At 37.8% G+C, this 14,865-nt stretch overlaps 2 protein-coding genes and 1 pseudogene across 2 annotated transcripts; 1 reads left to right on the plus strand and 2 right to left on the minus strand.

Moving 5' to 3' along the window:
• Positions 1 to 470: 470 nt before the first annotated feature.
• On the minus strand, positions 471 to 1,412 carry LOC139310573 (olfactory receptor 5AP2-like). The gene has a single exon (XM_070934756.1). It carries the CDS (start codon positions 1,410 to 1,412, stop codon positions 471 to 473), a length of 942 nt encoding a protein of 313 aa, XP_070790857.1.
• A 3,097-nt stretch (positions 1,413 to 4,509) lies between these two features.
• LOC139327412 (olfactory receptor 5AP2-like) lies at positions 4,510 to 5,443 on the minus strand (annotated as a pseudogene).
• Positions 5,444 to 11,698: 6,255 nt separating this feature from the next.
• Positions 11,699 to 12,667, plus strand: LOC139327413 (olfactory receptor 5AS1-like). Its single transcript, XM_070957230.1, has one exon. The coding sequence runs from the start codon at positions 11,723 to 11,725 to the stop codon at positions 12,665 to 12,667; it is 945 nt and encodes a 314-aa protein (XP_070813331.1). The 5' UTR covers positions 11,699 to 11,722.
• The last annotated feature ends 2,198 nt before the right edge of the window (positions 12,668 to 14,865 follow it).

Below are 14,865 nucleotides of genomic sequence, written 5' to 3' on the forward strand. Positions count from 1 at the left end.
GGACTCTGGATATTTTTGGTTGTTGTTTTTACAATTGGAGATGTAATACATCAGTACATCAGTAAAAATGCTTTGCTCATATTCTTGATAATTCCTTATTGATTAAACAGTCTTATTAAGGTAATTAAAATGGCAATAGGTCATTGTTTCTGTAATTATACTTCAAAAAGGTCAGCCTGGATTAAGCAAAATATAAATGCTGGCTTCATTCTACCTCTGAAGAACTGATTTCTCTAATCTTTTTCCTCGCTTCTGTGTCCTGGCCTTTGGTTTGGAAACAATTAGCTATAAAAAGAAAATAGGGGATTATTCTTCTTTAGAGTTCAAATTTCATTTTTCGAACTCAAAGATTCATATAGTTACTAATGGAAATTTATATAGCTTAATAATTTTTATTCAATAATACAGAGTGATATAAACCATTTGCTACTAGAACAAATTGATCTAATTCTTAATTTTGACAATGACAATCATATATGTTGAGTATCAACTTTTCGTCCTAGGATATTTCTGAAGGCACCTCTTACCTCCTGGTTCCTCATGCTGTAGATTAATGGGTTGAGCATGGGGGTCATGACTACATAGAAGACAGAGGCCATTTGGTCTAGGTTATAATTTGGTCTAGAGCTTGGCCGTGCATACATAAAGCTGAGACACCCATAGAAAATGGTGATGACCATGAGGTGAGATGTACAAGTGGAGAAGGCTTTCTTACGGCTCGTGGCAGAACGGATCTTTAAAATGGTGACCAGGATATAAGTGTAGGAGGTGAGAACAGTCAGGCTTGTTGTTATTAAATTGAAGCCAACAAATACAAATACCAAAAGATAATTAAGACTGATATCTGAGCAGGAAAGAGCAAAAAGGGGAGGACCCTCACAATAAAAACTCTTAATGAGGTTTGGGCCACAGAAGGACAGTCTAGTAGTTGCAGTCACTGTGTGCACAGAAGCATTGATGAACCCAGCAATATAGGCAACTGCTATCAGCTGAACACACTTCCTTTGGGACATTATCACCAAGTAGAGTAGTGGATTGCAGATTGCCACGTAGCGATCATAGGCCATCACAGCTAAGAGGTAGCACTCTGTGGTTCCAAATAGGGCATAAAAGTAGAGCTGAGTAAAGCATCCCCCATAAGAAATACTTTTTTTCTCTTTTAAAAGGTTGGATAGAAAGTTTGGGGTGACAGATGAGGTGTAACAAACATCCAAAAAAGATAAGCTGGTTAGGAAAAAGTACATTGGTGTGTGGAGAGAAGGACTGATCCTGATTAAGATAATCATGCTTAGGTTTCCCACCAGGGTGATGGCATAAACAGCAGAAAATGTCCCAAAGAGGATGAGCTGCAACTGTGAGTCCTCTGTTAATCCAGTGAGTATGAATTCTGTCACTGGTGTGTTGTTTCCCATGTAATCACAGTAACATTTCAGTCAATTTCCCTTTGTTTTTCTAATATTTGTAATGTAGTCTGTGATCAGAATCAATTTCCCATGTAATAACAATATCTATCTACATAAAAGGGCAGATTGGATATAACATACTATTTGTGATTAAACTAGTTTCTGCCCATGAATAAATTTCTCCACAGAACTATTAAAGACAATTAATGACCAAGGGAGTGCTACTGAAATCTTCGAGCTGAGGAACTCTCTTTTAAACCTGGGAAGACATCAAAAAGGTATCAGAGCAAAATATGGTTTGTATTGACTTTTTTTTCCACAAAATATTTTCAAAAGCTGCAGTAAAGAATTAGCAATCTAAGTGAAGAAAGTTTCTTGCTGCTTTCAGCTATATATTGTTATAAATTATATTATTTTGTTGATTCGTTGCTGAATCTACATGTTCTATGACTTGTAGAAGCTGATCTTTGGATTACTTGGGTTCCTCATTTCTTGAAATGATCAAATGAATTCCGAATAGAGAACAATATTGACTCTGATATTTTATGTGCCTAGTAACATAAGTACAATGCTTAACGCATTATAAGCCGCCCTGAGTCTCCGGAGAAGGGCGGTATATAAATCGAATAAATAAATAAATAAATAAATAAATAAATAAATAAATAAATAAATAAATAAATATGATAATTCCTCACTGAACTTCTAAATTTCCTAATATATAAAGGGATTTTTTTTAAAAAAAAAAGATGCAATTTTTGAGGTCTTCTTAGATTGCCATGCTTCCCCATGGTTTCTGATGCATTATGAGCTATATAAAACACCATATTTAAAATTTTAAATGGTTATATGCATGACATACAGGCTTGATCTGAACCTTCTCTGAACACACAGTCAATTCTCTTTGAAGTAACAATAACTTGTCATCCCATAAACTCCTAAAGGAAACTCTCAAAAACAATAAAATACAACAAATCTATAGTTGCTTTTTTGTTATCAAACTCACTTGTTTTCTTGCAACTCAACAACTTCCTTCACATATTAAAATATCTGTATTTTTTTCAAGCTTCAGATTGCAGATTTTTGAAATTTACGCAGCTCTAAAAACAATTCAAATATTTTCCTTCAATCTTCAGTAACTCAACAGCTTTATACATTTCTGCAGACATTAATGTTTCCTTCAACTCTCTTTGGAGTGATGGAGTAGATAATTCTACTGAGAAAATTATTGGTTTGGGAAACATCTCCCTGAAGTGCTACAAACTGCTCCATCTACTAATTTGTGTTAATTACACAGTGAGGATTAAATAAATCAAATTACAATTTGAAATATTTACTAGTGGAAAATGTAGTATTCAGTAGAGATCATGTTCTCTCTTTCACTTTATTTATTAATAGTATTTTATCAAATCCTTTCCCCACACGTTGTACCCCATATAGACAGACAATGCTTTTCCAAAAAGGGTTTTTTATTATTATTTAAAATAAAAAAACATATATTAACAAAACTGTTCAAAATAGTAATAGAATCATTCAGAGAAAATATTTAGAAACCTATACTGAGTTGGAGACTAAATAGTTAAACACTATTTAGTAATGGTAATACCTTGTTGATGTGATTTCACTAGGAGTTGAACTCTGAAAAATGCAGATCCTGTGGAGCTGGCTGAGGCACAATCTTTTGTTATTATTTGGTGAGAACCGAGAATTTGTACTTTGGGTTCTGAGAAAGTGACTGGGTTCTTGTGAGCTGTGGGTGTGTCCACTGGCATTTTATATCCATGCTGCTCCTGGTTGATAAAAGGTCTCCCAGAATGTATCATGTGGGAAATTTTTCCTTGACTGTAGTTTGGTGACACCTGCCCTTTTGGAGACTTTGTGATCTTTACCATTTCAGTAAATCATCATTAGGCTCAATTGTGTTGGATAATTTCTAGCAGCTCCAAGGTGTTTGGATGAAGCGGATTATCAGGATTCCTTTCAGTCAAGTTTAACACCTGGGCACTGTATAGAAACGTCACTGGTCATGCTTGTTCATAACTTGTGATGGGACCATGATGGAGATGGTGCACCTTTCTCACCCTCTGTGATTCCTTGTCAAACTTGAATTCCACCAACATGGTAACTCATGGGAGCTCAAGGATGTAAGTGTTGAATATCAATGCTGCAGTGGTATTCCTCTTTCCCTGTGGCCTTTTCAGTCAGTGTTGGGGTGAAGAATGAGAGAAAGAGAAATCTTGCCTAAGAGACCTACTTTGTGATGTGCCTCAGAATTCCGTTTTTTTCCATTCCTGATCGACACCTACATAAATCAGTGCATGAAGTCATGCATTGGCATGGGATAAGATATCGTCAGGATGTTGATGATGCTCAATTCTATATCTCAACCTTGAACCTCCAAGTGATGTTGTCAGATATTCCCTGGAATCATGTTTTTCTCAGTTCCTACTCCCATTCTTTGGAACAGAATATTTTTATTGAAGATGCACACTACCTGAGTTGTGCACTCATTTGACTGAATGTATAAATTAGTTAAATAAGTAAAATCTGAAATCTGTAACTGAAACTGAAACTTCACTGTGGGAAGAATGTGTGGGAATGTCAGTGGAAGATGAGGAGGAGGAAAGAGATTCTGCATAGAGAGTGATCAGATAAGAGAGGATCTAGCCCTCAGATTCATAATAGGCAAAAAAAAAAAACCTCAGAAAGGAAACCCACTAACTTTGTAGGGTATAAAAAAGACAGTGGGAAATTTATACTGTCAGACATGCAAGATTCTGGTAATATAGCCTTACAATAATGTCAAATTAGCTCCTCTCATTGTGCTTCCAGTCTGCTCTACTTGGGAATGCTGACATCAATTTTGCAAGTCTCAAACCCTCTTCCAAGGAAAGGAATTTCAGGAATTGCATCTGATCTCCTATCCTCCCAGTATCTGGAAGCAGAATTGTTGAAATATCAGCATCAAGAAAATGTACACATGACCAATTTGCAGATGGCCTTGATAAAACAAATGCAACAACTAATGACACACAATAGTTAAACTTTTTCTACTAGAGCAGCTGTTCTCTAAATCTGAATTTAGCAATAGTTTAAATATATATATCTATTAAACATGAAATTGTCTTCCTGGGATACTTCTGAAGGAACTTCTTACCTCCTGGTTCCTCATGCTGTAGATAAATGAGTTGAGCATCGGGGTCACCACTACATAGAACACAGAGGCCACTTGGTATAGGTGATAATTCCGCCTAGAGTTTGGCTGTGCATATATAAAACTAAGACATCCATAGAAAATGGTGATGACCATGAGGTGAGATGTACAAGTGGAGAAAGCTTTCCTCCCTAATGGTGACCAGGATATAAGTGTAGGAGATGAGAACAGTCAGGCTTGTAGTTATTAAATTGAAGCCAACAAATACAAATACCAAAGGTAATTAAGACTGATATCTGAACAGGAAAAAGCAAAAAGAGGAGGACCCTCACAATAAAAGTGCTTAATGATGTTTGGGCCACAGAAGGACAGTCTAGTTGCAGCCATTGTGTGAATGGAAGAATTAATGATCCAGCAATGCAGGAAATTGTTAGCAGCTGAGGACACTTTCTTTGGGACATTGTGATGAAGTAGAGTAGAGGACTGCAGATTGCCACATAGTGATCATAGGCCATCATAACCAGGAGGTAACACTCTGTGATGGACTATAGAGCATAAAAGTAAAGCTGAGTTAAACAACCCACATAGGAAATAATCTTCTTCTCTTTTAAAAGATTGGATAGGAATTTTGGGGTAACACAGGAGGAATAACAAATATCCAAAAAAGATAAGCTGGCAAGGAAAAAGTACATCAGTGTGTTGAGAGAAGGACTGGTCCTGATTAAGATAACCATGCTTAGGTTTCCCACCAGGATGATGGCATAAACAGCAGAAAATGTCCCAAGGAGGATGAGCTGCAACTGTGAGTCCTCTGTTACCCAGTGAGTATGAGTATACTCAGTGAGTACCCAGTGAGTATGAATTCTGTCACCTGTGTGTTATTTCCCATGTAATCACAATAATAATGTTGAACAATATTTCAATTAATTTTCATTTGTTTTTCAAATATTTGTTATTTTCAGTAGTCTGATATCATAGTCAGTTCTTAACTTTCTAGAAAAGGAATAAGAATTTGGAAGAAATTTGGTAAAGAGCTCACGTAGTAATTTGATAAAGAGCTCACATAGCAAAATGATGTTCAGTTCACAGTGAGCAATCACATATGAAGTGAACATGTTGACTATCCTGAGACACAACTAGTGCCAGTTTCAGGAGTCATAACATATAGCTGCACTGTAGCTCAGAAAAGCAAAGCTTGTAGCAGAACAACAGTAAGATGTGACTAATGGACATGCAAAAGTGGGGGGGGGACGTTGCCTGTCCTTGTCACTCTACTCCTGAGAAAGTGCTTCATATTTGTCACAGACCAATTGAAAAGTCTGTCTGCTGGCCAAGGCAGCTCTATGTTAGCCTGTGGGTAGACTGAGGTAAAAAGATTTTCAAGGGGTCAAGGTCAAGTCTAGGGCTAAGCAGGATGCATCTTGGCCACACAAAAATCAGGCCAAAGGGGGTTTGAAGCAAGTCCACAGTCTTAGATCAGGCCAATGGCATAATTCTTCTAAGTAGGATTTTACTACATGATGCGTGTTCCCAAATTAGTTTGTCAATGCAAGCAAACCTACCACTGTTTCCACTTCCATCTCATTTGGAAGAACCCATCTGCAGGATCACGCTAGGGTTGTGTGTTGAGTGGTATAGAAAGCCAGGGAAGTCATTCTGAAGCAAGCATACCGAAACTGTTGTGTAAGCAACGAAGACAAAAGCATTCCTTAAATGCTGGGAATAGAAACAGTATTAAGAAGTACCCTGAGACCAGAAATGGGTTTCACTTACCTTCGCTACTGGTTCGGAACTGAGCTCGCACGTGGTGCTACACATGCGCAGAACCTTCTGTGCATGTGCAGAGCATCTGTGATGATGTCCAGGCAGGTGGGCGGAGCCTCCCACCACCACTGCTACTGGTTCGCCTGAACCTGGGTGAACCAGGGGTGGGTTCTACAATTTTTTACTACTGGTTCTGTGGGCGTGGCTTATTTTGTGGGTGTGGCTTGATGGTCATGTGACAATTATTTAGGATTTAGCAGAGGTACTGGTCTACCAGGCTTTTAACTGCTTGCAGAGCTGTACCGGTCTACCCATTTGTTTTTGCAGGCACTGATCTACTCATGTATTTTCTGCAGGCACCGGTCTACTCATTTGTTTTCTTTTAACACTGATCAGCTGTAGGGTGGCCCTTTGAAGCCCCGCGACAGGAGTTTAAACAGTTTTTTTTCCCTCTAGCCATCAGCTGGGACTCAGGAGGCAGCAATAGATTGGGGGTGGGGCCAAATAAAAGGTAAGAATAACGTGGGGGGCGGGAGCGGGGGGGCAGAACCGGTTCGGTGAGGTCATATCGTCACCGCTACCGGCTCGGTGGAACCAGGCGGAACCGGGAGGAACCCACCACTGGGGTGAATCAGTAGAAAACCACCACTGCCTGAGACCCTGGATACAAAAGGGAAAGGAGGAAAAGCACAGTCAAACTTGAAGATTCTGTTATTATACACTACCAATAAAATATTATTTTAGTCTTCCTGTGAATTTCATTTTCATATCTGATGTACCTTGCAGGGTTGGCAATTGCATTGGGTCTCCAAATTCCTTAAATTGATCCTGGTCACCACTAAATTAATTCAGTTTGGGAATTAGCAGTCTAGCTGCTAATTCTGCTAATATCTCTGTGGTCTAAATATAGATGCAACATCCACTTTGTATTTATTTCATTCTGAAATAAGCAAATTAATAGACATCATTCCTTCATCTGTGCTGCTGAGGGTAGGAGGTCCTCAGGGAGGAGGACCCAAGGTCACAAATCCACCATATAAAGATTTGTCTCTAATGATAAAAGCCCATAAATAGAGAGGAGCTCCAAAGCTGTCCTTAGTGAGATGTAGTGGCAGAGCTAAAGTAGACAGGAGGATATAGAGGAAAAGAAATATGTCTTTCCATAGATTTAATATTAAAAGAAAGAGTGTAGAGGCCCAGAATTGTTGTAAATATTTATGAGACTCTCTATCAGAAGCAAAAAAAAAAAAAGGACGAGCTGTGACATAAATGGTAAGTGTAAACTGATGCTAATTGACTCTAAAAGAACAACCTAATCAAACAGACAATCTCCTTTTCCTCATCCATAGGATGGAATGAAAGATAGGAGAACTTACAGCATGCATCAAAGGCAGATTCCCCATTAGACTTTTAGATGTTTTTATATTGTGCTTGGGAAGTGTTAGTTCCTCCCCAAACAATTAAAATTGGTTCAGAATTAATTTGCAGCACAGGAGTATTACAAAATTCTACCTTCATTTGTGTCATTTGGCCAGAGTCTTTGATAAAAGAACTTGAGAGAAAAGTGGCATTTAGGATGTCACAATGCAAAAATGAAGAGGTATAGAATATCGGCAGGTGTTATTCCTCCTACAGAGGCAAGGAAAGCAACACCTACTGAAATTCCAACCGCTGGGCTTAAAAAAAAAGAGTGATAACATTTGCCCTTATTGCCTTATCGGGATAAATTGATAATTTTAATTTCAAGTGTGAAAAGAAAATGACTCTTACCCTTCTTTTCCCAAAAGCATTGAGAGAAATAATACCATTAGACATTAGCACTGTTCTTTTATTAAATTCATGCATTCTTAAGCAACAACTATTCTTTCCATGAAACTGACACAGATTTATTTGATCAAAGTTCAAACGTTTGAACGTTTTCTTTTCTATAATGTTCTAATCTTTATAGAAGATAGTTAAGGGCTATTTTAATGGTTAAAACATGAGCAATGTTACTGGCTTTCAAAAATGGCAAGTTCTACTTTATAAAGTCACTTTCAGGATTCTGCAGAGTACATGTTGTGTTTTGTGTCCACATCAGTGCTTGCTTTCCCTTGGCCAGAGATCAAGCAAAAACATGTCCTATGTAAAGAGGTAGAGCTTCAGAAAGTGATTTTAGATTCTCTCACTAAATAATGTCTTCCTTATTATTAGAGGGGCCGCCTTTTCCAAATGTTTACCTTGTAAGATTTTTTGCTAAATTAATATAAAACTAGTCCTATCTTTGGACAAAGTGCTGTAGATCCTCCAGGGAAGCATTAGTAAGATACTGAAGGAGAGAATGTTATACCTGAAATCTGACCATGGATTTTAAATTGTATAGTGCCTACAAGAGTGATGGAAATATTGCTCTCATGTCAATGTTAAACATTCTATTGTCAGCTCAGTTACGTCTTGTAGAAGGAATGGAAGAAGAGATGTTGTTTTCTTCTTTGTCTCAAGAGGCAAAATATTTTGAGCCAACAGGCATTATTCGTGAAAAAATCCTTCACAATCCCAGAACTATCTATTCCAAATTCCAGTCTTAATTCCTGACTTGAAATGAATCAGGGGTGGCCTGAAGGAATGTGAGGTGAGGAGACAGAGAGTAAAGTCCAAAGTCTTGCTCTTTGATATTTTCAATAACAATAACAACATGACAATTTAAAAAGAAATCGATCTCAACATTAATTTTAAACAAGTGTATATGAGGGTTTGATTCCTTACAAATCTCAATTTTCTGTGAATAAGTAAGTCTTTGCAAAATATTACTTTAAAAATATAATTTGAGCAATGTCACAAACTTTTCAATTCCTTAAACCTATGAAATAATTATGTTACACAGCAGTCTGAATATTTAGTTCCTGTTATTCCATGCTAACTTCTCGTCATGCCACCAGACTTTTCAGAGGCTTCAGGAGAATTAATCCTATGAGATCTCTCAGATGAAAAGAAAAATGCAATGCTTAAAAAAATGAACAGAAACCTGTAGAGACCACGCAACAATGAGTAACAGTTTGTCAGAATTCACATTGCACCTTAGCGCTTACTTGCTTTAAAGACTCTTATCTGTTGTTTTTTCTAGAATGGATTAGCATGGCAACCCCTCTGAAACATGTTCCAAAGTAGTTCCATTGATTTATAATGAGATAAACACAAGGCCAGAGCTAAGATCCTTCCGAACATATTTCATACTCAGTGAAAATTCATGTGATAGATCAGCTTTGGCTTCAAACATCATTCATTCAGAACTGGAGCAAATATCTCTCTCCACAGATTCAATCAAAATAAAAGATTACACAGAGATATTAATATCAATCATAAGAATGCTTATGAATGGTTTCTGTTGCTATGAATAAGTTGCAGCTGTATCAGATGTCACCCCACAACATCTTTCTCAGAGGAAGGTAAATGTCAATGTCCTTTCTTAGAGAACAAGCTATTGTGCTCTGGCTGTGGCATCTGTGGCTGATTCCATAATAGCGGGAACTATTTATCCAGCCAAGAGCTACACGTTCCTTTTAAAATGGATTTCCCCCTCTCTCCTTTGTCATTGATTGGAAAAGATTAAGCTGCAAGATTTAACATACCTACGCTATACCTGTGAGGGGAGTTGCAAAAACTAGGGGTGGAGTGAGTCCACCCACTGCCTACAAGAAATGGTTTGCCCATCTATATCTTCAGACAAGGTTAAGCATGGGCAATTTTCATAGAGTAACAGAACCTAAAGTTGGAAGAGGTCATACAGATCATCTAATCCAACCTTCTGCAATATGCAGAAATACCAATTCAGCCATTGAGAAGTGGCTGTCTAACCCCTTCTTAAAAACCTCCAGAAATGGATGTTTTTCATGGTTTGACTGTTCCAGATAACTACAACTTCCACCTGTTACTTCCTGCCCATTTTCTCTGCATTTTCTTGAATGTACTTGAGCATATGCATTGTGTTTCCCTTCAGTCTTCTTTTCTCCACACTGCAAACTCAGGTTTTGGGTGGTCTGCAAGTATATTTGGACCTGAATGTGACAGTGCACATCAATTGAAGAGAAATGCTTTTTGGTGCCTTTTTCTTTTAGGCAGAAGATAGATAGGCTATAGTGATACCTGTTGGGATAGGGTAGTCTTAGCTTTAAGCAAAAAGAATGTATTATCCTCTATCCTATTCACTAGTAATGATTTTTAAAATAAAATGTTAAAAGCTTCTAATAGGAGTTCATTAAGCACAGTCTAACAACACAGTAAAGCTTCCTTTGATAATATGTTTCTAACAACGTTCTTCATTTCAAGTGCAATGCATTTTCAAACATTTAAAATGTTAAAAATTCACAAGTGGCAGCTGTGTTCTAAAATTTTGCAAAATCAAATTGGTTGAAGTTTGTTTATCGTCTATTTATTTCCAGTATGTGCTTGTGCCAGTACTATGATGGGTGTGAGACCTTTGATTTTTCCACATATGCTTTTTGGTCTTGATGTTTACTATGATGTAGACAGACCTACAAAGATTTATTTTACATTGTGGGGGAGGATACTTATTTATTTTGTAATATGTATATCCTAATAATAATGCAACAGTGGTAATACAATCAGAAAAATATATACAAAATAGTGATTAGCATGAACTAAAACTGAAGGGGAAAAATGAGCCATATAATATTAATATTGCAGTAACTAAATTCATTAGCATATTATTTAAATCTAGACCATATGGAAACATGGTGTTCCATCTTCTTATTTGTGCAATATACAGATATGTTCAAAACTGATAAAAGAACCCATCTCTCAATTCTACCGTTTAATACCAGGAGCATACTTTTTTAAAAAAATCTCTATAGGACCATTTTCTTTGCTGAATTCTTCATAAAATGTTAGATTCCATGTATCTGGAGTATAATTCAGCATCACATTTACATCTTTAATTATTATATGTGTCCCTAGGTTGTTTTAACATATCTAATAAATTGCAACAAAAAGGAGCATAAAAGAGAATGAGCGATAATAATAGCTATATATTTTAAGCTATTCTTAACATTTTTTAGATTTACGGGAGTATGAGTCAGTCCATCTTTGTGTAGAATGTGCACCTGGAGAAATAGTGGAGCGTTGGCATCAAAAAGCTTTCAAAAGGAGGAGGGAATACTTTCCATCAGAGAGAAGCCCAAATTAAGAGTGTATGCAATCCTGGGGAGAGGGGGAAAGAAGTTGGGGTAGCTTCATCCTAGAATCTTTCAGGATATATCTACTAGGTTAGACGGTTATACTGTAGCTAGTTTAGCAACATTCTGCCCATTAGGGATAAGCAAGTAAAGGCCTGGATTGGATTTTGCTGTATCCTCTGGGCTTGGACCTAACAATCTTCTTTGTCTTACAGGCTTACTGAACGAATGCCATGGCCCAATGGAATCAAACCACAGTGTCAGAATTCATCCTTGTAGGATTCACAGATAATCCAGTGCTCAGCACATCTCTTTTTGTGGTGTTTCTAGCCATCTATGTGATCACTCTTCTCGGAAATCTAGGGATGATAGCACTGATTCGTCTTGACTCCCATCTCCAAACACCTATGTACTTTTTCCTTAGCAACCTGTCCTTCTCAGATCTCTGCTACTCTACTGTCATTGTCCCTCAAACCCTGGTGAATTTCTTGGCTGAAAAGAAATCCATTTCTTTCATTGGTTGTGCTGCTCAGTTTTACTTCTACGCTGTGTTTGCAAGTGTAGAATGTCTCCTGCTAGCTGCTATGGCCTATGACCGTTATGTGGCCATCTGTAACCCACTATTGTATCCTACTGTCATGTCCAAGAAGGTTTGTATTTGCCTGGTGCTGACTTCCTACCTTGTGGGTTGTGCCAATGGCATGGTACACACAAACACTACCTTTCGCCTTCCCTTTTGCAGCTCCAACGTCATAAACCATTTTTTTTGTGATGTACCTTTAATTCTGAAGCTTGCCTGTTCAAACACTCAACTCAACCAGATTCTGCTTTTTGTCATCTCTTCACTGATAGGACTGTGTTCATTCTTCATCATCCTTATCTCTTACATCTACATTATCACTGCTATCCAAAGAATCCACTCAAGCGGGGGAAGGAAGAAGACCTTCTCTACCTGCGGCTCCCATTTGATGGCCGTTACCTTGTTCTACACCACAATTCTTTTCATCTACCTGAAGCCTTCCTCAAGTGACATTGAAGCACAAGACCAAGTTGCTGCTGTCTTTTATACAGTAGTGATTCCAATGGTAAACCCTGTCATCTATAGCCTAAGGAATAAGGAGGTGAAGGAAGCGCTGAAAAGGATAGTGAGAAAGAAATGGGTTTCTGCTCAGGCGTAACACTTCCTCAGACTGAGAATTAAAAACTGCACTGAGCACTGAACAGGGTGACTTTCTTCCAAGAAACAATACGCATAGAGGATTATGTTGCATATCCAAGACATAACTTATTATTTTGAAATGATAAAGTAGAGAAGGGAGGAGGAATGTTAACTTTTAAATATCTGCTTAATGAAAGATTGTGTGGAATTATGCTTCTGGAAGGTATTAAAAAAGACTGTGTAGAATGAAAGTGAAAGAAGCTGTGGCTAAGAAAAACATGCAAACAAAAGATCCATTGCTGCAAAAAAAAAAAAAAAAAGAAGTAATGAAAGATACACTGGTACAATGTATATAAAGAGGAAAAAAAACATGAACTGAAATAAAACAAGGAATCGTTATGATGAAGAAAGGCCAAAGTGCACTGATTTGGATGGAGAGAGATGGGGGAGAGGGGAGGAATGGGATAGTGGGTAGTGAGGGAGAAACAAAAAGCCTCTAGGAATTCAAATTTAAAATTATGAAATTATTTTGAATGAAACTGAAGGAAGGAAATATGGAAAAAGTGTTTTAGAGTTCTATATGAGAATGATTCCCCCTACCTTACTGATATGCTGCTTCATTGTGTGGGGTGGGTGGGGGGGGTGGGGAGGGGGAATGTTCCTAGGAGGGAAAAGCAGACAACTCCAGGAGTTTATGCAGGCACATACTTAGTCCTCGAGTTACAACAGTTCATTTAGTGGCCGTTCAAAGCTACAACAGCAATGTAAAAAGTGACTTATGACAATTTTTCACAGTTACGGACCTTTGCAGCATCCCCATGTGATAAAATTTCAGATGCTTGGCAACTGGTTTATAGTTATGACCATTCCTATGTCCCAAGGTCATGCGATCACCTTTTGACCGTCTGACAAGCAAAGTCAATGAGGAAGCCAGATTCACTTAACAACCAGGTTACTGTTCAAAGTTACAACAGCACTGAAAAAAAGTGAGTTCTGACTGTTTTTCACAGTTATGACCATTGTAGCATCCCCATGATCATATGATCAAAATTCAGATGCTTGGCAATCGGTTCATATTTATGACTTTTGCTGTGTCCCAAGATGCAGTCATCACCTTTTATGACTTTCAGAAAAGCAAAGTCAATGGGGAAACTAGATGCACTTAACTATCGGTTTACTAACTTATCACTTGCAGTGATTCACTTAATAACTGTGGCAAGAAAGGTTGTAAAATGGGGCAAAACTCACTTAACAAATTTCTCACTTAACAACAAAGTTTGGGCTCAATTGTGGTCATAGGTCGAGGACTACCTGTATCCTCCCAAAAGGCTCATCCAGGATGTGAAAGTCATTCCAGCTGCCAAGCCAAGGCAAGAGGGCACCTGTATCAGGAAACAGGAATACAAGAAGATTTTGGAGGTAAATGATCCCTTTAGCAACAACAGCAAAGACATCATTTCATGCTGCACAGGAGAAAGTAATGGTAAAACCACTCCTGTATTTTACATGTATCAAGAAAACTACACAGATTGACAATATAAAATGACTGATGATATAAGTTTATGGGGCCCCAGGTTTTTAATCATTTTAAAAGGTACAAAATTGCACACTACGGCAGTTTGGCGGCATGATTTTAAGTCATTACAAGGAGAGATTGAGTATATGGGAAGTAGATTTGCCTACCAAAAATCTTACTACTGAAAATCAATCATTTTCTTGCCAAATCACAGTGAGGTGATCTCAGCATGCTAGAATGACACAAATGAAACCCAGTTTGTTTATTTATTTATTTGTTTGTTTGTTTGTTTGTTTGTTTGTTTGTTTGTTTGTTTATTTATTTATTTATTTATTTATTAGTTTGATTTATATACCGCCCTTCTCCGGAGACTCAAGGCGGCTTACAATACTTTTAAGCAATAGCCTTCATACTTTTGTATATACCTGCTTAGTAGGGCTTTTGCCCCCCCCCCAGCGGTGTTCTATTTTATACAAAGTCAGCTTATTGCCCCCACAAACCGGCTCCTCATTTTACCTACCTCAGAAGGATGGAAGGCTAGGTCAACCTTGAGCCTGGTGAGAATTCAACTTGCAGTAATTGCAGGCAGCTGGCAGCTAAATACTACTTTAACAGTAGTTTAGTCCACTGCACCACCAGGCTCCTTCAGTTGACTGAAGATGTCCTGCAGATTGCCGACATTGGCATAAAGGGAAAGCATT

This window comes from Pituophis catenifer, unplaced genomic scaffold (genome assembly GCF_029215685.1).
Source record: "Pituophis catenifer annectens isolate HBS135680 unplaced genomic scaffold, rPitCat1.0.hap2 SCAF_1, whole genome shotgun sequence".
NCBI classification, from domain to species: domain Eukaryota; kingdom Metazoa; phylum Chordata; class Lepidosauria; order Squamata; family Colubridae; genus Pituophis; species Pituophis catenifer.

Coding starts and splice junctions, on each gene's coding strand:
- LOC139310573 (XM_070934756.1), bottom strand. CDS start 1,412: ATGGGAAACAACACACCAGTGACAGAATTCATACTCACTGGATTAACA.
- LOC139327413 (XM_070957230.1), top strand. CDS start 11,723: ATGGCCCAATGGAATCAAACCACAGTGTCAGAATTCATCCTTGTAGGA.